Source organism: Acomys minous (genome assembly GCF_964271855.1).
Source record: "Acomys minous genome assembly, chromosome: 2".
Taxonomy (NCBI): Eukaryota; Metazoa; Chordata; class Mammalia; order Rodentia; family Muridae; genus Acomys; species Acomys minous.
Genome location: NC_140484.1, coordinates 125,434,031 through 125,461,373, shown reverse-complemented (window position 1 = coordinate 125,461,373; position 27,343 = coordinate 125,434,031). Strand labels below are relative to the sequence as shown.

At 38.5% G+C, this 27,343-nt stretch overlaps 1 protein-coding gene across 2 annotated transcripts; it reads left to right on the top strand.

Moving 5' to 3' along the window:
* Positions 1-27,343, top strand: PCF11 (PCF11 cleavage and polyadenylation factor subunit). Of its 2 annotated transcripts, none has more exons than XM_084767669.1 (16): positions 1-338; positions 3,956-4,081; positions 5,652-5,840; positions 6,142-6,336; positions 8,033-9,150; positions 10,107-10,284; positions 10,385-10,475; positions 11,418-12,970; positions 16,978-17,077; positions 20,927-21,046; positions 21,832-21,937; positions 23,112-23,295; positions 24,049-24,204; positions 24,714-24,806; positions 25,204-25,239; positions 26,262-27,343. In XM_084767669.1, exons 1-16 carry the CDS (start codon positions 147-149, stop codon positions 26,475-26,477), a joined length of 4,653 nt encoding a protein of 1,550 aa, XP_084623795.1. In that variant the 5' UTR covers positions 1-146; the 3' UTR covers positions 26,478-27,343. The 2 variants fall into 2 exon arrangements, with proteins under 2 accessions (XP_084623795.1, XP_084623794.1); XM_084767668.1 differs by having other exon boundaries at positions 10,385-10,868.

Here is a 27,343-nt window from a genome sequence, read left to right as displayed (position 1 = left end):
ATCCCCCCTCCGCGGTCAGCATGTGGTGAAGCCGCAGCCGCCGGAGACCCCGGGGAGCGAGGCCGAGGCGTCGGAAAGGGAGGCGGGGTGTCGAGCGGCTTCAGCTTCGGCTTCGGCGGCGGACCTCGGAGGGGGGCCGCGGCGCAATGTCAGAGCAGACGCCGGCCGAGGCCGGGGCTGCGGGGGCCCGGGAGGACGCCTGTCGGGATTATCAGTCGTCGCTGGAAGACCTGACCTTCAATAGCAAACCGCACATCAATATGCTGACCATTCTAGCCGAGGAGAACCTGCCCTTCGCCAAGGAGATCGTCTCTCTCATCGAGGCCCAAACCGCCAAGGTTTTTATACACCCCGCAGCCTCCTATTCTTCTAATACTCCTTGGTTTTAGTGTCAGCCTCATCCCAGGTCTCGCTTCCATCCTAAGGGGGACGGAGGTCCTCCTCTCCAACCCCCCACCCCTGAGTCGGGCTTGGTCTTTGGCCCCGGCTGGGAGCGTGGGCCTCTTTCGGGGAGGGAGCGGGGAGGATGCAGGGTGGAGCCCCGTTTCCGCTTACCAACTCCCTATTTAGGCCACCTCTGAGCAACGTCCCCACGCTCGCACGCTTTGGGGGGACAGCCCTTTCGGTTGGTGGAAGACTTAGAGGCAGTTTGTGGTCTGGGCGAGTAAGAGTTAAAACAAAACCCTCTTAAGCCCCTGGGAAGGCGGGGAGGGGCTTTTTCCCTCAGTGTCCTTTTGGGGGAATTGTGCTCCGTGGGTTGGAAGGAGGTGAAGGGGGACCTGGGAGCGAGCTGTCGGTGTGGGTTGGGTATAGGGAATTGGCCCCGAGTGGAGCAGCGGCCTGTAAGCTCAACATGGCGCCTGCAAAGCACATGATGCGAAAGGGAAGAGAGGAGAATCCATTCCCTGCCAGCCAGGCAGCTGCTCGCACCCGTCAGCCCCGTTTTGGGGGTGGGGGCTTTAAGATCAAACTTTTCTTCTCCTTTTGGAGGGTCTCATTTTGCCCCAATGGTAGGGAAATTGGGCCGAGGGTGGGGTTTTGGGGGTTGGGGTGGGGAGATCTTATCCAACCTGTAGGTGGAGAGTTGGCCCAGTGGGTAACAAATACTTGGAGTTTCTTTGAAAATTTCAGTCCCTTTTCCTATTCTCTTTTTCTCCCTTCCCTGATAGTGAAGGCTTGCTTTTCTTCACCCCTTCACCGAAGTGGTCCTTTGCCACCTTCTATTTCCCTCTGGTCTTCCTTTTCTGTGGATTCATGTGGGAGCGATATGTCACTTAAGTCAAGTTACTGTTAAACTTAGTTATAATGAGTCTTAACCGCTTCCCAATTAGTTCGTTTTAAGTTACTTTTCAAGCTTGTACTTAAGGTTTAGCTTTTTTTTTTTCTCTAGCTGTTAGCGATTGCAATGATCAGGATGAGCCTCCTTTTAGCAGAGTGAACCCCTTTTAAAAGGCCACTTTAACAACAACCACCAATATATTGTTTAGAGACGGTTTCTGTCTAGTGTACAACTGAGTGGTCTGACTCTAATAAATGGTTTTGAAATGTGTGACTGGTATTATAAAATTTGTGAATAAAACATATAAAATATGTATTTGTCTTTTTTATTTACCTTTGTAAGGTGTAGAATCTGTTTCCAAGAATTTTTACTTACGTGGTTGTGTGTTTTAAACAAAAGTCTTTAAGTGACTTGGGTTCATTCTTCTTTAGGTCCATCCACTCTTTTGGGTAAATCAGTTCACAAGATACACGGTTTCACGTGGTTCTTTCATACCTTAATTTAAAGAGGGGGAAAAGGTTTTTTTTTTTTTTAAGGGCTCAACAAGTTTATCATGTTCATTTTGACAGCTAAAACAAGTCTTCATTCAACTTTTCCTGTTGAATGCCTGTGAAACAGCTGTTTTTTTTTTTTAAACGTATGAGGTTTAAGAAGGAAGTGCTCCTCATACTCAACTTTTTGTTGGAACCACATACATGTTGGCGGAGAAAATGTAGGGTGTTTTTTTTTTCTTTTTTCTTTTTTTTGTTTAGTTGAAGAATTAACATTAAGTACCTTTTAAAAAGAACAGCACTTGGATTTATAACAAGTTTTCAAACTATATTTTGGGTATTGGTATTCACAGCACCTAATAGATTTAGCAGCTCAGGTTGCCATTCAGAGGAGACAGCTTCTTGCTGTTTTTTAATGGATCTACAAGACCTTGGAGAACTGAAAACTTTATGCAGAATATATTGACCACATAAAACTTGTATTTATGTATTTTGTTACACAAAGTGGTGAAAATAGGTGGACTATTTATTTGCTGGTAAAAGACAGCTCAAAAGGTTTTGGGCACATGCTTCCTGGTTATTTTTGTAAAGCCAGACTTAACTAGATGATGTAAAGGTCACTTTGGGGAAAGAATCTTAATCTGGGTTGAGGGTGAGGGGAGGGTTTGCCGTCATTTGGTAGCAGCTGGCTTGGTTTATGTTTATGAAAGTGTATGTTTGTGTCCTTACTCTCTAGCATCTCAGAAATACTAAACTAGTGCACTCACACCTAATATCAGTCTTCCCATAAGAAAACAGTAGTGAAAAAGAATAATTCATAGAAGGACTTCACTTGTACAATAAAACACTAGCCTATTGAACAGATTGTGGTGTTAAAAGAACCTATTTATCTTCACTAATGCAATAATTACTTAAATGGTATAAAACAAGACATGATAAGGTGAAGACAGCAATAAAACATTTCACATATTGGTACTTAATAGTTTACCCTCACACAGTGGCTTTGTGAACCCTGTTAGCACATACATTTAAAAAAAAAACTACTCAAGTGATTCCTTTAGTCAACTTTGGTTGTAAAGGTGATATCAGAAGCAAGAGCATTTCCACACACTTGTCAGGGCAATTGGTTTTGTGAAGTGGGGCATTGCATACCCCAGAAGTGTGAGCCTGCCCTAGCTACAGGTAGCTATGGGTCGTGTTCAGTTAGATTCATATACACATGGGCTGGGTAATTGGGGATTCACCTAAGTTTTGTTTTCTTTAATTATGGGTTCTCCTGTGGAGTCAGTTAACAGCTTATATGTGGCATGTGTTAGTGCTCCTCAACAAGTCTGTGAACCTGCTGATGCTTTTCTGGAAGCTTGCTGTGCTTTCTAAAAGCCAGTGGTGGGTAGGCTTTGCAGTTCAACTGGGGCAACTTTACCTTGGAAGGGCTGGTACCTTTATCAGCATCACCACACTGGCTCAGCACAAATTTAGTTTGTGCATGTAAGAGGAGAAATATCTCGACGACAGTCCATGCTGTGAAGAAAATCTTCAGGACATCCAGGTTTCCAGTCAAGTTGAAGCTGACTGACATGACTCAGCGGCTCCTCTATCCAGTTTTTCTTGTATCAGGAGCAAGCTTGCACTTCTGCGTGTTCCTGTGCCGAGTTTAAAGCGTCTTGTATTGACTTCATACGTGAAGTGTGTTTAATTTCATTATCCATTTGGATTATAGAAAATTAATGATTTTATAGGTAACAAAGCTTCATAGACCTTAACATATGAAATTATCCAGTGAAACCAGGGCATTTGCCAGAGTATTTCATGGAGTCAAGGCACAACATAAACACAGATCCCAAAGCTGACACTTTGACTACAAAAAGTATTTTTCCTCTCCTTTTATTCTCACTTTGAACAAAGGCCTTTATACCATGTCACGTGCACCTCAAATTATACGAAGTATTAAATACTAGAGATGTTTTTTTTTCTCTTGGTAATTCTGAGCTTTCTTTATGCACAACTAAAGACATTGTAAGTAACAAGTACTTGAACACTTAAGGCGCATAAAGTTAACATAATCAAAAAGCATTTGTACCAACAAAACTAGAGGTCTGTATTGTAGGTTTAAAAACACTTTTAAAAGTAATTCTTTGGTGGCAATTCACTATACTAAACTTGTCAGTTTCTTTTTATACTTCAGGCTCCTTCCTCAGAGAAGCTTCCTGTTATGTACCTTATGGATTCTATCGTGAAAAACGTTGGAAGAGAGTATCTCACTGCCTTTACTAAAAATCTAGTTGCAACATTTATTTGTGTGTTTGAAAAGGTATATATACATATATATATATACACACATATTTAGAAACATTTGAATCTTTAAAATGTGTTCCGGATTAAATAAATACTTGTTTTGTGTTGGGTTTTCTTGGGTGGTGGACTGTTTCTTCTGGACACTTACTGTAAAGTGCCTTTTCAAGGAAAGTGGCAAATGCAAGTTTTTTTTTTTTTTTAAACGTTAGATCTTTAAAATGGATGCCGTTCAAGCTATGGAACATTTGAGTATACTTTTATAATTGTGTATTTTTGAAATATGAATATTGGTCATATGAAGTTGTTTGTAGAATATAGACAAAGTTACAGCTTCCAGAATACTTAGTTTTGTGGTTGAAATATCTAATGTTGGGGAGTGGGAAGCAATTCTCAGTGCACCTCACTCAGTCCACGGTTCCTATTAACTCTCTTCCCCAAAGTGGTCTTTAGACATTGTTACCCTGTTAAAGCGCAAAAGTTACAGGGATGTGTGAATGGCGACCAGTTCATTGCTTTAGGTTATTCTTGAAATACTTTAATTCCTCTTTAGTGCTTGGGAATAATGCTTGGTAGTTCTAGGAGCAGAAATTGTTAGTCTTTTTAACAATGTAACTGGTAGTTTGGGTAACAGGAGGGGTTTTCTGAGGTAATTCAGAAGGCCTTTGGAGATATTTAGGTTTAAAGATTGATATTATGTTTTATTAGAAAACACTTGTTATAGGGCATATCAGCTGTCTGGGATAATTGGGCTGTAGGGTTAAATGGATAGAAAAGAAATAGTATATGGAGGAATAGTTTGGAAAGCTATATTTCAGATATTAAAAAGTCAGTGTGAGTATTTGTAGATCTTTGCTGATTTCAATTTCAGTATGTTCCAATTGGGGGGTTTGGTATCACAGTTTTACTGAATTTTATTATAGTTAGTAAAAAATAACCTTGTAAATAATCTGTAAAAATGTGAATATAGGTCAAAGGCTAAAGTTAAAAACTTGTCTTAACCAAGTACTGGATTTTTCTGTTTTTGAAATCATTGTATCCATTACGATGTGAGTAGGCAAGTTATATAGTGAACACTATTGGCTAGGGTTTTGAGAATTAGAATTATGAGGGTATTTTCTGTACTGAACCTAGTTTGTAGGTTATAATCATAGTATTTTCTATTAGGTTGGTAAAATAATCTTACCTTTTATTGTGTGCTATTAGCAAGCAACTTACAAAAATTAGCTACCAGGCAAACCTTCTTCTGGCTTTCATGTTTTTATCTAGTGAGTTTATTAGGAATATTATATCAAGCTCTAAAATGTGGAGACTTGTGCTTTTAAAAAGATAAATTAAAAAGATAAAATTTGCCTGGTTGCTTGCTTGCAGTCTGTTACATAACTGCTTTACTGATTTGTTGTTTTTGTTTTTGAGGACTCATTTTTTTTTAACTTGAACGATCAAATGTGCCTTTAATAAAGTTTTATGATATATATATGTGTACATGGATAATATAAGTGAGTTGGCAGGTAGCTTTATACTTAATATATATATATATAACATTCTATAGTAACTTAACAAGCCAGAGAACTGTTCTGTTTTTCTAGGTGGATGAAAATACTAGGAAAAGTTTATTTAAATTACGTTCCACGTGGGATGAAATATTCCCCTTGAAGAAACTTTATGCCTTGGATGTCAGAGTCAATTCATTAGATCCTGCTTGGCCAATTAAACCTCTGCCCCCTAATGTGAATTCATCTAGCATCCATGTGAATCCCAAATTTTTAAATAAATCGGTAAGTCTTTATATGAATGGTGTATATGCTAGTACAATTTCGACTATCAAGTCCTGACTATCAAGTCTCTAAACATCTCAGAAAGCAAAACTAGAATCAGTTTAGTTTAAAAAAAATGTACGTGTAGTCATGTCTTACTGTGTTAACATTTGGCATTTTAAATTCCTAAGCATTTTTGTTTGTGAGCTTTTAATTATGACTAGATATTTATGGATAGAATAATAAGGTAAGGTTGATAATTTTTAGTTGACCTTTGGCAGTTTTAGATATGTTTTGCTTAAAAAGCATTCTTTTCTTCTAGCCTGACGAGCCTTCAACACCTGGCACAGTGGTCAGTTCCCCCAGTGTCTCCACTCCTCCGATTGTGCCTGATATACAAAAGAATCTTACTCAAGAACAACTAATAAGGCAACAGTTACTGGCAAAACAAAAACAGTTGTTAGAACTTCAGCAAAAAAAGCTGGAGCTTGAGTTAGAACAAGCTAAGGCACAACTGGTAAGTAGGGGAAATTTGAAATTTAAGTCTTTAAACATTCTAAGAGGGAAGTTGTTATTTTATATTTGGATATTTTATTGATAATGTGTTTTTTTTTTTACCTGTTTTTACTTAATTTAAAAATTATGCTGATTAATTTTATGTCTTTATTATAAAGCTTGATTTTGAATGGAATGCTATTTCTCAGTATTTTCTATTAGATTGTTGTCTTGGATGTAAATATGTGTGTGTGTATGTATGTGTGTGTATATGTATGTATATATATATATATAATGAATGTGAATGTATATGTACATACATGTATACATATATACACACACATACACCAATTGGTACTAGGATCCCTATTGTCACATACAACCAGGTTTGATAACACCTGTCTGTAATCTTAGTACTTGAAAACAGGAGATAGGAGAATCAGAAATTCAGGGTCATCCTTAGTCACATAGCAAGTTGGAGGCCAGCCTTGGCAGCATGTCTCAAAATACTAGGAAAAAAACATTACTCTTGCCAGGCATGGTGGTATACACCTGTAATCCCAGTACTTGGGAGGCGGAGGCAGTTGGGTGTTTGTGAGTTTGAGGCCAGCCTGCTCTACAAAGCAAGTGTAGGACAGCCAAGGCTACACAGAGAAACTCAGTCTCAAAAAACAAAAAACAAACAAACAAAAAGCATTACTCTTATCAGGGTAGTACTGTAGTTTTGTTTTATTTATTCTCATCTAGAAAGGTTTACTTATATACATAGGTCCTTTAACAAAGAACTCGGGATTTAATATTTTAGTCCTAAGACAGCAAGTGTATTGTAGTGAATGTCTATAAGTAATGTTCATGAACAAATCAGATTTCTAAATGTCTACAAAAGGTATAAAAAATAGACCCAAGAGTATGTATTTGTATTCATGAAAGACTGTAGTTTTTATTTAGCATTTAAATTTTGTTGAGATTGAGGAAGACAGAATTTTATAAGTTCATTAATATTTGGAAAGAAACCATTTTATGACTTTAACTAGAATCATTGTGTGTCTCGTGCACAGTTGTTTTAGTCATGTTACTGTTTTTGAGCCACACTCTGGTTTAGAATCTTGGATGGTTTTTGAAGAATTAATTCTATTCATTGTATTAAAAATGTATAAATGTATAAAAAAGTACAGAATAAAGGGCTGGTAAGAAGTAAGATCATAGCTGGGTGTGGTGGCTCACACCTTTAATCCCAGTACTTGGGAGGCAGAGGCAGGTGGATTGCTGTGAGTTACAGGCCAGCCTTGTCTACAGAGTGAGTCCAGGTCAGCCAAGGCTACACAGAGGAACCCTGTCTCGAAAGACAAAACAAACAAAGCAAACAAACAAAAAGATATGCTATCATTTAGCTGCTTGGACTCTTTATTATATGCATACATTAGAAGCTTAGATTACTGCTGTGCTTGGTGATGCATGTCTTTAATTCCGGCACTGGGAGCTAGAGACTTGGAGACAGATCATTGTAACTCTGTGTGAGTTCCATGCAAGCCAGGGTTATATAATGAAATCCGTAGCCCCTTCTTCCTCCCTGCTGTACCCCCAGAGTATGTAGTGTTATGCTGTATTAAGCAAATGGGTTTTGAAAATGTTCAAAACTTTACAGTAGTCTATATAATGGCAAGGAAATAAATAGTCTCTATGGGTTAAGGTATTAACAAGGACATTTTATATTTTAGGCAGTATCTCTTAGTGTTCAGCAGGAGACAGCCAACTTGGGTCCTGGATCAGCACCGTCTAAGTTACATGTTTCACAAATTCCTGCTATGGCCATTAAAACTTCCCATCAGGTTCCGGTACAACCTGACAAAAGCAGACCGGGTCCACCCTTACAAATTCAAGACTTGAAAGGAACTAACCGGGATCCCCGTCTTAACAGGATGAGCCAACATTCTTCCCATGGCAAAGAGCAGAGTCATAGGAAAGATTTTGTAATGAACACATTAAACCAGTCTGATATTAAAACAAGTAAAACTGTATCCTCTGAAAAACTAAATTCATCAAAGCAAGAAAAAAGTAAATCAGGTGAAAGAATAACCAAGAAAGAACTTGACCAGTTAGACTCTAAATCAAAATCTAAATCTAAATCACCATCACCATTGAAAAACAAGCTATCCCACACAAAAGACTTGAAAAACCAAGAATCTGAAAGTATGAGGTTATCTGATATGAGCAAGAGAGATCCACGCTTAAAAAAGCATCTTCAGGATAAAGCTGAGAGCAAAGATGAAGATGTAAAAGAAAAGAGAAAAACTGCAGAAAAGAAGGATAAAGATGAGCACATGAAATCATCTGAGCACAGACTGATCGGAAGTAGAAGTAAAATCATAAATGGCATTGTCCAAAAACAAGACATGGTTACAGAAGAATTGGAAAAACAGGGGACAAAACCAGGGAGATCAAGTACTAGAAAGAGATCTAGGTCCAGGTCACCTAAGTCTCGGTCACCAATTATACATTCCCCAAAGAGAAGAGACAGGCGGTCACCCAAACGAAGGCAAAGAAGTATGTCTCCAACCTTGGCGCCCAAAGGTGGGAAGATGCGTCAGTCAGGACTTAAACAGTCACATATGGAAGAGTTCCCACCATCTTCCAGGGAAGAGAGAAATGTTAAGAGAAGTACCAAGCCGGATGTTCGAGATCCCAGACGACTGAAAAAGATGGATGAGGACCGACCACAAGAAACTGCAAGTCAGCATTCTATGAAGTCAGGTGCTGAACCAAAGGAGAATATAGAGAATTGGCAAAGCTCTAAGTCTGCGAAAAGATGGAAATCTGGTTGGGAAGAAAATAAATGGTATGTTCCTGATGTTTTTGTTAAAATACAAAGTGTATGGATTTTATTTGCATATTTTTACTTTATTAAGACAAGTTTCAAACACTATGTCAGGCTAGCCTGAACGCACAAGTAAGTGTTGTAGCATGGCCTCCAGCTAATAACAGTCTTCTTACCTTAGTCACCCGAATGCTGGGATCATATGTGTGATCTATCTATCATTCCTGGCTTTAGAATATGCATTTTTAAAGGTGGCGTTAGTTTAAGGATTAGAAGATATTAATCAGATGTTATAATGATTTTAATTCTTTTTTTTTCCTTTTTTTTGGTTTTTCGAGACAGGGTTTCTCTGTGTAGCCTTGGCTGTCCTGTGTAGACCAGGCTAGCTTCAAACTCACAGTGATTCCCCCTGCCTCTGCTTCCCAAGTGCTAGGATTAAAGGTGTGTGCCACCACACCCAGCATAATTCTTTTTCTAGTTGTGAAAAACAACCTAGTGTGTTAAATACTTTTGGTTTATGGAGACATGAAAGTTTAGAAAGGTATACTCATCTTCTTGAGGTTTGTATGTTTATATGCAAGAATGACAGTTGCTTGTGTTTTTAATTGTTGATATTTTTTGACAGGCTCCAGCTCTATAGCCCCACTTGGCCTGGAACTTGCTTGCTAGCCCACTCTGTCTTTGAATTCATGGTTCTACTCCATCAGCTTGTTTTCTTATTTCTGGGGCTGCTGGTGGTACTGCTGTTAGGGCTCAGACCTGGGCCTTTGCACAGACGAGACAACCATTTCTCCCTTGAATCAAATCTTCAACCTCTAAGAGTCTGAGTTCTCTATTTGGTTTGCTTTTTCAAATTCTTAAAAAAATTTTACATACCTATTTTATTTAACTAGATCCTTAAAGTATCCTTAAGTGTAGCCTGAGATTCCATTTTTTAAATAAACACTTGGAAGTAACATTACTTTTTGTGGTTTCAGCTTACAACAGAGTGATGAACATAGTAAACCTCCTCATCTAAGGCATAGGGAGAGCTGGTCAAGCACTAAAGGAATCTTGTCACCTCGAGCCCCAAAGCAGCATCGATTAAGTGTAGATGCCAATCTTCAAATTCCTAAGGAGTTAACTCTTGCAAGCAAAAGAGAATTACTTCAAAAGGTAGTGACTGTCATTAATATCATGTAGCCATTATTTTCTTTTGTCCAGTTTTTTGTATTTTTTACATTTGAAATATTTAATTTGTTTTATCCCTGTGCAGACGAGTGAACGTTTAGCTTCTGGTGAAATTACACAGGATGAGTTCCTTGTTGTTGTGCATCAAATTCGACAGCTATTTCAGTATCAAGAAGGTAAACATAGATGCAATGTACGGGATAGTCCTACAGAAGAAAATAAAGGTGGATTAAAAAAGAAACCTCTCTTATCTGATGCTGAATTAACCTACTATGAACATAAAGCAAAACTGAAAAGGACACAGGTTCAGCATTCATTTCCAAGACTTGATCTCTTAGATCCTGATATTTTTGACTACCCTTTGACTGATGCCTTGTTGTCGGGAATAGAATGTGAGCCATCCAAAACTAAACATGCAAGTAGGAATAGTGGAGCACAGTTTGACAGAAAAGAACAATTTAGTGAAAGAGCAAGACGTCTTTCTCCTATATCTGGGAGTCGTACTTATGCTGAGAATCTTTCACCCCATGAGGGCCGGAGAAGACATGACGAGCAAGTCTCTGCTAAAGGTAGAAAAAGTTAAATGAGATTATGCCTATTGAATCACACAGCAGTGAAGGGAAATGAACAAGCTAAGTGGGGCTGGGTTTTATCGCTGTTGAGACTACCTGTGTGTGTGTGTATGTGTAGCTCTGTTTTGTTGCCTTTTCCCTACCCCTCCCATGGGAAGGAAAGAGACCTAATGATTTATAAGGTCAGTTATATCAGGGACTTCTTTAGTTTTTGTTTTGTTTTAAATATTTAATTTGATTAAATCCACAAAACCCAAGGAAATACGTATTTTTGTAATTTTACAAATAAGAAACAAAACTGTAGGTGTTAAGTAACTTGCTCTTAAAGTCAGATGACAAGTACCTCGACAGGATGGGAGGTTTTTTAATCCTAGGTGTACCTGAATCAAAAGGGCATCTTCTTAACCTACAGTTGCTGTCTGTCTCTTCCCTACCCACTAATATAGTGAGATAATATGTCTTTGGATAAGTATTTAGTAACTATAAGAATAGATAATTTGATATAAATTCAATTTTAGTGAAAATGTATATTTTTCTTTTTAAAAGGTGTACGAGAAGAACAGAGATCACCATTCAATGATCGTTTTCCACTTAAGCGACCTAGATATGAAGATTCAGATAAACCATTTGTAGATGGCCCGCCATCAAGATTTGCTGGCCTGGATACAAATCAGCGACTTACAGCTTTAGCTGAAGACCGACCATTATTTGATGGGCCTGGTAGGCCGTCTGTGACGAGAGATGGCCCAGCCAAGATGATTTTTGAAGGACCTAATAAATTAAGCCCTAGAATTGATGGACCTCCTACACCAGGCTCTCTTCGGTTTGATGGGTCACCAGGACAAATGGGGGGAGGAGGCCCTATGAGATTTGAAGGACCTCAAGGTCAGCTAGGAGGTGGGTGCCCTTTGAGATTTGAAGGTCCTCCAGGACCAGTAGGAACACCTCTGCGCTTTGAAGGGCCAATTGGACAAGGAGGAGGAGGTGGTTTTCGATTTGAAGGTTCACCTAGTCTTAGGTTTGAGGGATCTGCAGGTGGTTTGCGGTTTGAAGGACCAGGGGGTCAGCCTGTGGGTGGCCTCAGGTTTGAAGGACATCGTGGTCAACCAGTGGGTGGTTTGAGGTTTGAGGGACCTCATGGACAGCCTGTGGGCAGTCTTAGATTTGATAATCCTCGAGGTCAGCCTGTAGGGGGGCTTAGATTTGAAGGGGGTCATGGTCCATCAGGGACTGCAATTAGGTTTGATGGGCCTCATGGTCAGCCAGGTGGTGGTATAAGATTTGAGGGCCCTTTGCTACAGCAAGGAGTTGGAATGAGGTTTGAGGGTCCCCATGGCCAGTCTGTAGCTGGTCTGAGATTTGAAGGACATAATCAACTAGGTGGAAATCTTAGGTTTGAGGGACCACATGGTCAACCAGGGGTTGGGATCAGGTTTGAAGGGCCTTTAGTTCAACAAGGAGGTGGAATTAGGTTTGAGGGTCCTGTACCAGGAGGTGGCCTAAGAATTGAAGGGCCTCTGGGTCAAGGTGGTCCTAGATTTGAAGGTTGTCACTCTTTAAGGTTTGATGGGCAGCCAGGCCAGCCATCACTCTTGCCAAGATTTGATGGATTACATGGGCAGCCAGGTCCTAGGTTTGAAAGAACTGGTCAGCCAGGTCCACAGAGGTTTGATGGGCCACCTGGACAGCAGGTTCAACCTAGATTTGATGGTGTACCTCAAAGATTTGATGGGCCACAACACCAGCAAGCATCAAGATTTGATATTCCTCTTGGTCTACAAGGCACTCGATTTGACAATCATCCTTCACAAAGGCTTGACTCTTTCAATCAGACTGGCCCATTTAATGACCCACCTGGCAATGCTTTTAATGTCCCATCTCAAGGACTACAATTCCAAAGACACGAACAAATATTTGATACACCTCAAGGACCAAACTTTAATGGACCACATGGTCCTGGAAACCAGAATTTCCCAAATCCTCTTAACAGAGCATCTGGACACTATTTTGATGAAAAGAATCTTCAGAATTCTCAGTTTGGAAACTTTGGCAATTTACCTACTCCGATGTCAGTAGGAAATATTCAGGCATCTCAACAGGTAAGCTCTTCCAATTAGTCCAAAATTACGTGGTAGGTAAAAATTATATATAGGTAAGTAAATCTGTGACACAGTTGTGTAGTCCAGGCTGTTCTCATTCTCTGTGTACGTTAGTTTTCAAGGTTGGGTTAACATTTTTTCTTGCTTCAAAATTGTAGTATTTGGGCCAAGCTTTAAGAATGTAGCGGGTGTGGTGTGTTGCACCACTTTAATCCCAGCACTCGGGAGGCAGAGGCAGGTGGATCTCTAAGCTCGAGACCAGCATGGTCTAGAAAATGAGTCCAGGACAGCCAGAACTTCACAGAGAAACCTTGTCTCGAAAATAAAAAGAAAGAATGTACTTTATTGTGTAAGTTCTTACTGTACCTGAAACTCCTGTGTATTAGGGAAGTGAGATGAGAGATTTTGGGGGATTCATATTTGCCACTTAAACTCAAAATGATTTTAGCTCTTCCGAGACACTGACTCATTTCAGTCTTCTCTTTATATCTCCCTTTCCTCTCATGGTATGTGTGCACTTATTTTTAAAAGATTGTATTTTAATTTATGTGTGTATGTGCCTGTCTTTGCAAGTGTGTGCAAGTGCCCGCACAGGCCAGAAATGCCACTAGAGCCCATGCGGGCTGTCTCACATGACTTCAGGTCCTCCGGAAGGGCAGAGCAGGAAGTACTGCTAACAACTGGTGCATCTTTCCAGCCCCTATTTTATTGTTTTGTGACAAGGTCTCATTTAGCCTTGACTGGTGTTGAACTCTGTGTACCAGAGGGTGACTTTGAACTTGATTCTTTGGTTTCTACCCATGGAATGCTGGAACTTCAGGCGTGCCCACTGTTTCCAGTGCTGAGGGGTTTAGGTTTAACAAGGGCTTTGTGTGTGGTAGGCAAGCACTCCATAGACTGTGCCACTGAACTATTTTTACTTAAAGAAGAAATACTGTATTTTTATTTTGTGTGTTGGTGTGCACATACGCTATGGTGAGCCTGTAGAGTTCAGAGGAAACCTTGTGGGAATCACTTCTTTCCTACCTGTGTGGGCACCAGGGATCATAGGATTGGTTGCAAGTTGTACCTTTACACATTGAGCCATCTTGCTAGCCTCATGCACTTTTTTGTTGGATTCTTTAATTGTTTTATTTTTAATGCTAATACGAAATTTTAATGACCTCCATTACCGTGAACAGCTGTTGAGCCCTGATATGCTTAAAAGAAACCATTAGAACTGATTCACTTTGTTGGTTCTTAACCAAGAATTTTCTTGGTCTGAGTTAAGTCAGAAATGAAATTGTATATATATTTTTTATTTTCTATTTTCATCACTTTTTTAGTTACTCTAGTTGCATACAATTGCTTGATACTAATGTTTACATGGCAAACTTGCTGTCTGCCTTCTGATTTGTTGTAGTCATAGAATATACAGTCATCCATCCACATACTTATTTATACATTTTGTTGTTTTTTAGAAGAGTCTTACTTGTAGCTCAAGCTGGGTGAAGATTGCTGTGTAGCTCAAGTTGCCCTTGAATTAGCAGTTCTTTTTGTTTTAATTGCTCAGTTCATAGACTATCTATGATTCGTAGCTTTATTCTGCATAGTTTAAAAAAATTTTTACTTGTGTTTTATGTGTCTGAATGTTTGCTTGCATGTATTTTTGTACCCTACATCTGTGCAGTGGCCCTGGAGGCCTGAAGAGGCCACCACTGGAACTAGCGTGACTAGTGGCTGTGAGCCACCACGGTGTTCTGGGAACCAAACTCAAGTCCTTTGTGAGAATAGCCGGTGTTCTTTAAACCACTGAGCCAACTCTCTAGCCCTTGCATACTTTGCTTTTGAGACAGATTGTGTAGTTTTGTATGACCTGGAACTCAATAGTGTAGAAATGATATTGTTGTTATCAGGTGCTGTATAATGGTGTTTTGTTTGGTCTTTTTTTCTGTGATCAAATTAATGGTGTGTGTGAGTGTTGAGTGTATATGTGTGTATGTGTGTGTTTACACCATTGAGAAGTCTCATGGATAGTGAACAAGAATTATATATAACATAGTATATAATACATATAACAAAATAATAAATACAGTAAAAGATTTATTTACATAACTAAATCCAAAATATCAAATTTGTATGCTACTACAATACTTATTTCATGACTTTATTGTAATCCTTATCTTTTTATGGTTCTGGAGCTTGAAATCAGGGGTATTCTCAGCAGATGATGTACCACTAAGCTGTAGTTGAAGGTCTACAGTCTTATTTTTGTTTTTTATAGGTAAGATCTCAACTCTGTAGTCCAAGCTGCTCAGAACTCATACTGTAAAGTCCAACCAAGCTGACATCAAACTCAAGACAGTTGTCCTGTCTTATCCTCTCAAGTGCTAGGATTACAGATGTGAGCCACCATGTCCAGCTGTTTTTGTTTTTTGAAATTCCCTTTGATGTCTTTTGTAATATACTTTGAACTCAGCAATCACCTTATCCAAAAATAATGGCAAAATAGGAGGACTACTCCGACGTTCACATTGTTACTTTTTTTTTTTTTTTTTAAAGATACAGGCTTGTTAGCATAGCTCAGGATGACCTGAAATTTGCTATCCTCTTGCCTCAGCTCTCAAGTCACCAGTCCTGGGATTATAGTTATGTGCTATCTTTCCTGGTTGAAACAGACTTTTGACTGGAAAAAAGGCAAGGTCAGGCATTCTGAGACCCTCTAATTGGGTTAAGGTTTTATCTCTGGATGCCAGTTCCCTTTGTGAAAAAGCATAAAGTGACTTGTAAGGCATAGGTTGATATGTCCTTATATTTGCGTGGTTTATACTTTAAGGACAGCTCCCCCTCCCCCCCCCCCCCCCCCAGCATTCCTCACAGGGTTTCTCTGTGTAACTCTGGCTGTTGTGAAACTCTCTCTGTAGACCACACTACCCTCAAACTCAGAATCCTGCATCTGCCTCTTGAGTGCTTTTATTTATTTATTTATTTTTGGTTTTTTCAAGACAGGGTTTCTCTGTACCCTTGGCTGTCCTGAACTCACTTTGTAGAGAAGGCTGGCCTTGAACTCACAGAGATCCACCTGTCTCTCTGCCTCTCAAGTGCTGGGATTAAAGGCATGCACCACCATGCCTAGCTCTGAGTGCTCTTTTATGTCCACCTCAGTTGGGGGGGGGGTGGTCTGATGTATTTTGATGCTAATTACTATTTGTTGTCTGTGTGACCCACCTTTTCCTTAAAAAAAAAGCCCTCCTACCTGGGCAGGGCAAAGGAGATAGGTGGGTCTAGGGGAGAGAGGAATTCTGGGAAGAAAAAAAGAGGATCAAGGAGGAGAAAGGAGAGAGCCCTCAGAAGAGAGGAAGGCTGCCATGGGTTAGATGGAAGAAAAGCACATGGCCAGTGTGGATGGAGAATCCAGCCCCGATAAAAAACATTAACAAGTATTTGAGATTATGGATGGGAGATAAACTTGATACAAACTTTTACAAGCAGGTGGCATGGGATTGAGACAGGGATCCCATGCCTGCCCCACTCTGGGAGGTAGTTTAGAAGATTGATATCTGCCCTGCCCCAGGTTAACTAAGGCTATTTTAAAATATAACAAGTGTCTGTGTCTTAATTGATCGCTAGCCAAGTCTACAGGTAATACAGATAATTTTAAAAACGATACACCTCTTTTGAAGTATTTCTGTTTTTGTTTTCTTCCCCTGAGACAGGTTTTCTCTATGTAGCCTTAGCTGTCCTGGACTTGCTGGCTTCAACTCATAGAGATCCTCCTGCCTCTTCCTCCCCTAGTGTTGGGATTACAGGCGTGTACTGCCATTGCCTGGTTCTTAAAGTTTTACCCATTCTCAGTTCCTTATACCTCTGAAACAGATAGAGAAGCTATTCTAGTTTGTAGAAGTAAACCAATTATTACTAAGTATTACCAGACTTTGGGCCTTAGGATATTTGTGAAAATTTACAGGTAATGAGAATATTAAATTTTTACTTCTGGAATGTTCTTAAAATTAACATTTATCTTAAAGGTTCTGAGTGGTGTTGCTCAGCCAGTAGCGTTTGGCCAAGGACAACAATTTTTACCAGTTCATCCACAGAATCCTGGAGCTTTTATTCAAAATCCTTCAGGTATGTATTTCTGAGCTGTGATAAATTCGAGACAGAGAACTTGTTTGTTCAATAGCTGTTGGTTTAGAAAATGGCAGTTTTGAGAGATTGTGTTCAGTTTATAGTAATTTAATGTGGCTGAAGTGTTTTTATTCTCTCAGTTTATGTTGTTGACCTATGGTCATGCAAACCTTATTTTTCAGCTAGAGATGATTAGGCTGGACATAGACCCATTCAAGAAGAAAGGAAATCTATTGAGTGGACACCGGAAGTGGCTAGAGGAATGATGTTTGTTATGATAGGCTGAAGGAAACTACAAACTGCAGAAATTGTAGTTGATATTTTGAGTGTATGTGTTACGATCCAGTAAATGTTAATACTGGAGGATACTACCTCATAAAAGGATTTGTTTATAAGTTTTTAGTGGGTGGACAAATAGAAAAAAATAGTTTTGCCGGGTGGTGGTGGCACATGCCTTTAATCCCAGCACTTGGGAGGCAGAGGCAGGCGGATCAATGTGAGTTCGGGGCCAGCCTGGTCTACAAGCGAGTTCAGGATAGTCAAGGCTAACACAGAGAGACCCTGTCTCAAAAAATAAAAAACAACAGAAAATAGTTCTTAGCTAGGTCTCCTGATAGGCATTTTTGTTATTTTAGTGTGTGTCATAACTAATAATGGAGTTTAAAGTTATTTTTACTTTGTGGTAAATGGGAAGTGTGTGTGATGGTATATAGTTTTTGAATTACATACTGCTGTGATACTTATTTTAATTTCTAAATCCTAAGGCCTGGGGCACAGCATTTACCTAGAATGCGTTCAAGCCTGAGCACTGCCAAATAAAACAAGCTGTTTAAAAAACATCCTTTTGGGGCTAGAGTGTGGCTTGGGGATAGGTCACTTGCCTAGCACGTGCAAAGCTTTGAGTTCCATCCCAGACACCTGAACCACACACAGTCATATCCCCAACAAAAAACACAGCCTAAAATACAAAACAACCATGTCCAAACAAATGATATTTTTATTGACTTAAATTTTTAGAGAATTTTCATAACTTACAAACTAGGAAGGTTCTAATAATGAAACTACATTTATGATTTAGTTCTTAAAATTGTGTCAGTTTGAATTTAAGACATATTCTTTTAATTTCTAGATGTACAATTAGGATTAATTAGTATTCTTCCCTCTTGTATAGTTATGGTTAGACTAGGCATTAAACAATTGTTGTCCCCATTCAATTTTTTTCCTTGATAAAAGGAGATAGTAGTATCAACATTTCTTAGAATTTTTCTCTATAGAAAATAAAAATGAAATGTGCAAAAGTAACTTTTAAATGCTTTATGAATATATTTTCCTTTAGAAACTAGTTTTTCTTGTTGAATCAAGAATTTTTGGGGGCTGTAGAGATGGCTGTGAATTTAATAATGCATACTGTGCTTGTAGAGGACCTACGCTGAGTAACAGTCCCCACCTCAGTCTCACAAGCACCTGTAGTGTAACTCCAGTTCCAGAGAGATTCAGTGCCTCTGGCCTCCATGGGCACTGGCACTCATGTACACATTTCACTATCCTCCCCAGCACACAAGTAAAATAAAAAAATACAGTTCTTTAGGAAAAGTTTGTTATGTTGAAGTTAATGGCATAATGTGTAAGAACTACAGATTTTCTTCTAGTTTTCAGAATGTTGGGTTTTATATATATATATAATTTTTTTACCCCCATGTGAAAGCAGTGTTGCAGAGGAAATGAAATGACATTTTGTTCCTCTAGGTTGGGAATATTGGACAAGACATTATGTGTGTTTTTCTTAGGTTCTTTCAAGAAGTATGAACCGTTACTAGAAACCTGTCTTTCAGAGCCAGGTGTGGTGGCGCACACCATTAATCCCAGCACTCAGGGAGGCAGAGGCAGGTGGATCTCTGAGCTTCAGGACAGCCAAGGCTACACAGGGAAATGTTTTGAAAAGCAAAACAATGAAAAAGAAAGTTGTCTTTCATATTCTCTCAATATTCTTTACTTGAAAGTAAAAATGCAGCTGGGCATGGTGGGGCACGCCTTAATCCCAGCACTCTGAGGAAGAAGCAGGCAGATCTCTGTGAGTTTGATGCCAACCTGGTCTACAGAGTGAGTCCAGGACAGCAGGACAGCCAAGGCTGCACAGAGAAACCTGTCTAAAAAGAAAAAAGTTAAAAAAAAATGTGATTCTTCCTTAGTTTTATTTCTTTTCATTTGCTGCATGCAAGGCTTTGTGTTAGAGGGAATTTAGTAAGATACTTCCTTGAAAGAACTTTTGGTGTGGCAGATAGGCTTCCTCCCTCCCCCTTGAGTACTGTATGTTGTGCCAAATAATACCCTATTGACTTACAAACAGTATTTATTTAACCCCCATATCCTACCTAAGTTTGAATTCCTCTTTCACAAGCAATAGAATTTAGGCACCAATAAGAAACTAGTTCGTGTTTTACAATTAGAAAGTAGAATTTCTAGCGAAAATCCCAAGAGTTGGTATCATAATGTTCTTCTTCATCACTGTAGAGCTTGGATACTTCCCTCTTAGACATATAACTAGCTCATTCTAATGGAATGTAAATGTTGAACTAATTTGTAAATGCTATTGTAATTGATTTAAATAGTGAAGTGGACTTATTCCTGCATTCAGATATTTAATTTGAATAGACAGCTAATTATGTGCTGGGCATTTCTAAGGGTCAAGGGTAGGAACTATCTTTATTATGGATACAAATAGATTCTGCCATTAAGTGCAACATTTAATGGCTTAGATTTTTTTTCCTGGAAGTGTAGGCAGATAGTTAACAGTGGTAAACACTAAAATATTTAATTTTTAAATAGGGTCTCACTATGTAGTCCTTGTTGTTGACTACAACTTGTTATGTAGACAAAGCTGGCCTCCAGCAGATCTGACTGCTTCTGCTTCCTGAGTGCTGGGATCAAGAGGATGTACCACCACAACTGATAAAATAGACTGTTTAAAATGGTGCTGAAATACAAATCTAGGGACTTCAAGTGTGCTAGGCAAGCCCTCTTCTGCTGAGCTGCTGTGCTGTTTTTACTGATGAGTTAAAGGATTAGTTATTAGCATAGTGCTTGCAAAATATTGGGGATGGATTAAGGGAGGAGATTGTTGTCTTACTCAGCTTATTAAAGCTTTGGTGTAATTGACAGTACTAGCAATGCTTTGAATTCCTTTGCAAGGCCGCCTCAACAAATATTAGAGGGTAGGTGTCCTGGGCTGTAGGGCTCATACCCTTTATTAACCATTCCTCTGGTTTATCATGCCAAGGAGCAGCACAGTCAGCAGTACTGCCGCTTTGGCTTTGGTCTTTTTAAAGAGATGCTTCACTGCTTCATCCTTGGAGAATTACTTTTTTGAGGTGGTTAAGAACCGGACTTGAGAATTAGAAAAGTAGACTTTGGACTTAGGCACAGTGCTGTACGCATAGAAGGGATCATCAGGCTTACTTTGCATCTTGCTTTTATTTGGTCTGAAAATAACTAGACAAAGTAATTAAGTGGTAATATCTCCCTTTAAAAAGTATATATAAAATTATGTTAAATATTTCCATAAGTATTGTATATAAAACAGCATGTATATGTGTGTGTACACAAGTGTACACACACACACACACACACACACACACACACACACACACACACTTTTTATTATCTTGGAATATTTTTCAAGAAATAATGATTTGTCAGCTGGAAAGAAAACTATTAATCCCATTATTAAAAAGGTTTATTGTTGGTGGATTATCTTGTATAAAGCTTTTTAACTTTGAGGAAATGCTTAATATGAATCTTTATGTTCATTTTAAGTTTTCATTTTAAGAATGTTATTTTTTCTTTTTAAAGGAGGTCTTCCTAAGGCATATCCTGATAATCATCTCAGTCAGGTGGATGTAAATGAATTGTTTTCAAAACTGCTAAAAACAGGAATTCTCAAATTGTCACAACCTGACTCAACTACAGCACGTGAGTATGGGTGTATACTTCATATACATCAAGCTTAGTTAACTTAGAGATACATTATGTGGAATAATTTATGGCAAAGTTTTGCACTTGAGTAATTGAGTTACTTTATCTTTTAGGCGTGTTCCCTCCCCCTCTCTCCCCCTTTGGTTTTTCGAGACAGGGTTTCTCTGTGTAGCCTTGGCTATCCTGGACTCACTTTGTAGACCACACTGGCCTCGAACTCACATTGATTCGCCTGCCTCTGTCTCCTGAGTGAGTGCTGGGATTAAAGGCGTGCGCCACCAGCGCTTGCCCCCCTTTGGTTTTTCCGAGACAGGGTTTCACTTATAGTCCTGGCTGTTCTGGACTTGTTTCCTAGACCAGGCTGGCTTCAAAATCAGAGAGGTGCCTGTCTCTGCCTCTGGGTGCTGGGATTAAAGGTGTATGCCCTCATGCCCGGCTCAGTGTTTTTTGAAAACCAAATGTAATTGGATTATAATGAAAATTTTAACAATTTCTAAAGATTGAACTATCCTACTGGCCCACTGTTGTTTTAGCTTGTTAACATTGCTACAAATGTCATGTGCTGATTTTTACTAGTCCATCTATATTAACTTGGGGTTTGAAGATAATTTGAATATTGATGAAACAAAGTATTAAGAAATTTTATTTAGGCTCCTTGGCCAGTAAACTTCATATCACATGCACTTAATACTAGCTATATTTCTGTATATGCTTGTAACCAGTGTTTTGCTACAAAGAACACCTGGCCTATAGTATTGAGACATTTATCTTTTCAACTGCAGAGGTAAATGAGACTGCTACTCAGCCTCCCCCAGAAGAGGAGGAGGATCAGAATGAAGATCAAGATGTTCCAGATCTTACTAATTTTACAATTGAAGAATTGAAACAGTATGTAATGTTTTTCAAATTTTCTTATTCGTGTGCATTGTTTCTTTTCATGTGTAATGTGTATGTGTGTGAGTGGAGGTATATGCATGTTACGGTGTTCCGTGTAGCTTAGAGGGAACTGCTGGCAGGTAGTTCCCTCCACTGTGGTTGCTGGGAGGTGGGGGTTGGACTCATACCCCCAAAAGCTTGCAAACTTGCATGATAAGTACTTTTTAATCTGTGGGCTATCACACAGGCCTTTTAATCTAATTTTAGAAATAATTTACATAATAATGGCTTGAATCCTACCTCTTAAGAATATCTGCATCTTAAGTTTAAATATTAGGCACTAATAGTTAGTCATATCTTTCTTTCTATTTTTCTTTTTTTCTGAGACAGGGTTTCTCTGTGTAGCCTTGGCTGTCCTGGACTTTGTAGACGAGGCTGGCCTCAAACTCACAGAGAGCCCCTGCCTCTGCTTCCTGAGTGCTGGGATTAAAGGCACCATTGCCCAGCTTATTTCATGTTTTTTATTCTTTCTTTTTTGAGATGTCTCTTTAGCTGAGCTGTTCTTGAATTCTTTGAATGTTAGGATTACAAGTTTGAGTCGTTGTGCTCCACTTTGAGATAGCAGGGAACAACTAACTGTAGATAAGAATACAAATATTAAGAGCTGGAGAGGTGGCTCAGTGGCTACGAGCACATACTGTTCTTCCAAAGTCCCTGAGTTGGATTCTAAACATCCACATCAGGTGGTTCATAACCTCCTGTACCTCTAGCTCCACGGGACTCGGACATCTCTAGCCTCCTTGGACATCTGTACCTATATATATGTACACATATACAGATATTCATACACATTGTTACTTAGAACTTTTATGTTACTTAAATTGGGGTAGAACATTTGAATTATTCAGAGCACTAGAATTGCAGGGAGGTGAAATCTCTTGCCATATCTTTCTATTAGTCATAAACCTACTGTATGTTGATACTAACTCCATACTAAGCAGATGAATTGCTTTGTTAGGTAGTCTGTTGTTCCCTTTTTAGCCAAAAGGCAAATTTATAAATAAGAAAGTAGGATCCACGTTTCACACTTAACCAGAAAGTAAAAAGGGTCAGTGGCAGAGTAAGTATTTGTAATTTGTTTTTAACCATTGTCATGTTTAAAAATTGACTTTGTTTTTAAAAATAGGCGTTATGACAGTGTTATAAACCGGCTGTATACTGGGATTCAGTGTTACTCTTGTGGAATGAGGTTTACAACATCCCAGACAGACGTTTATGCAGATCACTTGGACTGGCATTATCGGCAAAACAGGACTGAGAAAGATGTTAGCAGAAAAGTCACTCATAGACGTTGGTACTACAGTCTAACAGTAAGTAATCCATATGCCTCTGAGTTATCTAGATGTCAGGTATATTCTGAAGTGTAAATAATTGTTGGAAGTTAACATGAATTTTCTAAATAAATTTGATCCTTAGAATATAGGTTTTTGTTTTCTTTAGTTTTATTATTTTGTGTATGGGCATCTTGCCTACATCTCTAGCTTCATGGGATTTGATGCCTCTAGATTCCTTGTGGCATCTGCAACCATGTGTACATACACACTATTTTTCTAATTTTTTTGTTATGCATAGTAGTAGTATTTAGAAATTTTAGTTGTTCTTTAAATTATAGCAGAACCTGCTTGTATGCCATGTACTATATGCATGCACTGCTTGAGGAGGCCAAAAATGAGTGTTGGATCCTTGGGACTGGAGTTAACAGATGTTTGGGGAACTACCATATTGGTGCTGAGAACCAAACTCTGATCCTGCAAGACCAACAAATACTCTTAACCATAGAGCTGTCTTTCCAGCTCTAATGTAGATTTAAATTGATCTTAGTACTTGGGAGGTTTAGGAAGGAGAATTGCCAATAGGCCAAGCATGGCTAGGCTACATGGTTCGAGGCCGGGCTATGTATTGAGATGATGTTTGAAAGGAAAAAAAAAGGTTACAGGGCTCAAAGAAAAGTATTAAAATAACATCAGAGCATATTATGTGAAAACAAACCCTTAACTTTGATTATAGTGAAAACAAAGAGCTTAGACAGAAATGAACATACTCTTTTATATCAATTCCTTTAGGACTGGATAGAATTTGAAGAAATAGCTGATCTGGAAGAACGTGCAAAAAGCCAGTTTTTTGAAAAGGTTCATGAAGAGGTTGTCCTTAAAACTCAGGAAGCTGCTAAAGAAAAGGAGTTCCAAAGTGTACCTGCTGGACCAGCTGGAGCAGTTGAGGTAGTAGAATGGTGTTTGATTTCCCTGTCTCTGGCAGTGTTCCTCATGTCCTTTAAGTCATAAGCACATATTTATGTCTTATCCTTGGTATGGTCGCACAGAGGATCAGGGGTTCAAGACCAGGCCGGGCTTATGGAATTGGATGCTACATGACTTTTGTTTTGTTTTTGGAGACAGGGTTTCTCTGTGTAGCCTTGGCTATACTGGACTCACTTTGTAGACCAGGCTGGCCTTGAACTGAGACATTGTTTTGTAAACAAATATAATTTCTTGTAAGCCTTCTAAAGCAAAATAAGATCTTGGCTGTTTCTTGACCAATTTGGGTTAGATACTATCAGTGACTAACACAGTGTAGTGTTAGTAACCCTTCTTGTGGAAGGTTGGCACAATCCATAAAACTTCATTATTTAATGGACATTCCTTAAAATTGTACATTTTTAAGTTTCACGCAAAGGTTCGTTTTATTTTAATGAACAATGTAACTTTCATTTTATATGATTCTGTTTCAGAGTTGTGAAATCTGTCAAGAACAATTCGAACAGTACTGGGATGAAGAGGAGGAGGAATGGCACTTAAAAAATGCTATTAGAGTAGACGGAAAGGTACATTTAAGTTCTTTATTTTATAAGGAAGTGTTCATGTTTTGTTAGAGTAACTCACCATATTGAAGATGATTATAGTCCTTTCTGGGCATTGGTCAGTAAAAGTGATACTGGAGTTTAAATAGAATGTTTCCTTTGGAGGGATCTTAGTAACCATATGGCTCTATATTTAACCATATGAGGCTGAGTAGCTAGACTGAGAACTAGATTTTCTGTCTACACTGTATTTCACCATTAAAATTGTCATATTTACGTAAGGCTAAAAGCAAGTTTGGGTTTCATTCTTTTGGCTAAATTATTTTTTCCATTCTTTGATTTAAAATTTAAAGAAAAAAGAATGATGTATTAGAAATGAAAATGCATGTGAATAGCTATTTTTCCCTTTTTTCTCCTTCAGATTTACCATCCATCATGTTATGAAGATTATCAAAATGTAAGTTCTTTTTGGATATTGTATGTTTTTATTTTTATTAATAAATATATATAGCCTTTTTAATGTAGGCTCATTAAATACTGACATTAGATAGACTTTGTATACTGACTTATCGCTGATAAAATGCAAATAATTAAAATTTTACTTCTTGTTTTGTTTACTTGAATCTTCATAACTTTTACTGGACCACTAGGCAGAGAAAAATTAAGAGCTAAAGAGAAGGGGTATTGTCCACACACCTAGTAGAGTAGTATTTCACACTTTTGTTGGCTGGGCATGGTAACATATAGCTTTTAATCTAAGCACTTGAGAGGCAGGAGGGGATCCTCCTGTGTTTCAGACCAGTTTGGTCTACATAGTGAGTCCCAGAATAGCCCTGACCCCTCCCCCCCAATGTTGTCTGTGTATTCATGTATGTGAATACAGCTGTACATGTGCCACAGACCACAAGTTGAGGCCAGAGGACCACCTCCTATGAGTCTCTTGGGTTTTGTGATTGTACCAGGCTAGCTGGTCTCAAGTTTGCAGGGATTTTCTTATATATCCAAATTTTATGTGGGGATTTGAACTCAGCCTTACACTTGCAGTGTGTCCCCAGCTCTGTAAAATTGGAACCATACCAGTCTAGTAGCCTTAGAAGGCCATATTGTTTTATTTGTAGCTGAACTTTTCTAAAGCTAGTGGAATATGTTTAGTAGTAATGACACTGGTTTGATATAGATTTTTATATCTAGGCCACTAGAAGATTAGTGTTTCCTAGGGTGTTTTGCTGTGAGGCTTTAAAAATTTCCCAAGAGTACTTAAGAGCCACATAGGAGCCTCACAAAGTTAGGATAGGGTTGTCCCGTGTATAACAATTATGTACTGAAGCCTAACTTCTGTTAGTGGTATCAGTGTATTAGCTTGTGGGAAGCAAGCATTGTAACTGAACATGGTAGTCCTTTGTCTGAACTACGGGTCTTATAAAACTGTTAATATGATTTGAATCTTCATTAGTACTTATAGGGATTTTCATTTTGTAGACATCTTCTTTTGATTGCACACCATCTCCCAGCAAGACACCAGTTGAAAACCCTTTGAACATTATGTTGAACATTGTCAAAAACGAATTGCAAGAACCCTGTGAAAGTCCCAAAGTTAAGGAAGAACAAATTGATGCCCCACCAGCTTGTTCTGAAGAAAGTGTAGCAACACCTGCTGAAATTAAAACAGAAAGTGATACAGTTGAGTCAGTTTAAATAAAATGAGAAAGGTATGCTTTTCTTTTTTTAACAAAAGCTGCTGCTGGATCTAGGAGGTGAAGAATTTTTTATGTATATATAGACATATATCTATATAAATTGCCTAGCTGAGGCAGGGCCTTCGGCTATCATTTGGTTAATAAATACATTTTAGTATTTGCATTTCCTACTGCCTGCACAGTTTCAGGTGCTTGTTGTGTGAAAGTTCTGTAGATGAGTGCAAATTTAACAAAATGAAATTGTATGTGTAAAAATGTACGATTTTCACTTGTGAAATGTAAATTATAAATAAAAATATTTTTGCTATCCATGGAGTGTAATATTTATGCACACCATCAAATAAAGACAGTGTTTCTATACTTTTATTGGGTAAGAATGAAACTGAACAGCAACCTTACCGTGAGATGCTTTTTCTAATAGCTTCCTAGGACTTAAAGAAGCAAAGTTCAGACTTAGTTTTTTTTTCTCAAATAGAAAAGCCAGATTAAAGAAAACAAAAACAAAAACAGGACATATGTGCTTACATATAGACATGTGTCCCCAGCTAGAATCATCCACATGTCCATTTTTGGAAACTACGTAACAAAACAGTAATGCTTATTATTGAACTTGGACACTGATGCCATCAAGCAATTAACAAATATATTTAAGTACTAAAAGTGATTTTTTTCCTTAGAAAATATTTTTTCAAATTGTCAATTTAATGCAGACAAACATATTTCTATTTTAAGTTACAGAGATTCTGTGTGAGAATGTTCATATGAAAAACATGGTTAACTTTCTTCTTTGTTGGTTTTGATTGAATTAGATGGATACCATGAGATGTTAATATTCATACATGTAATAAATTGAATGATGAACAA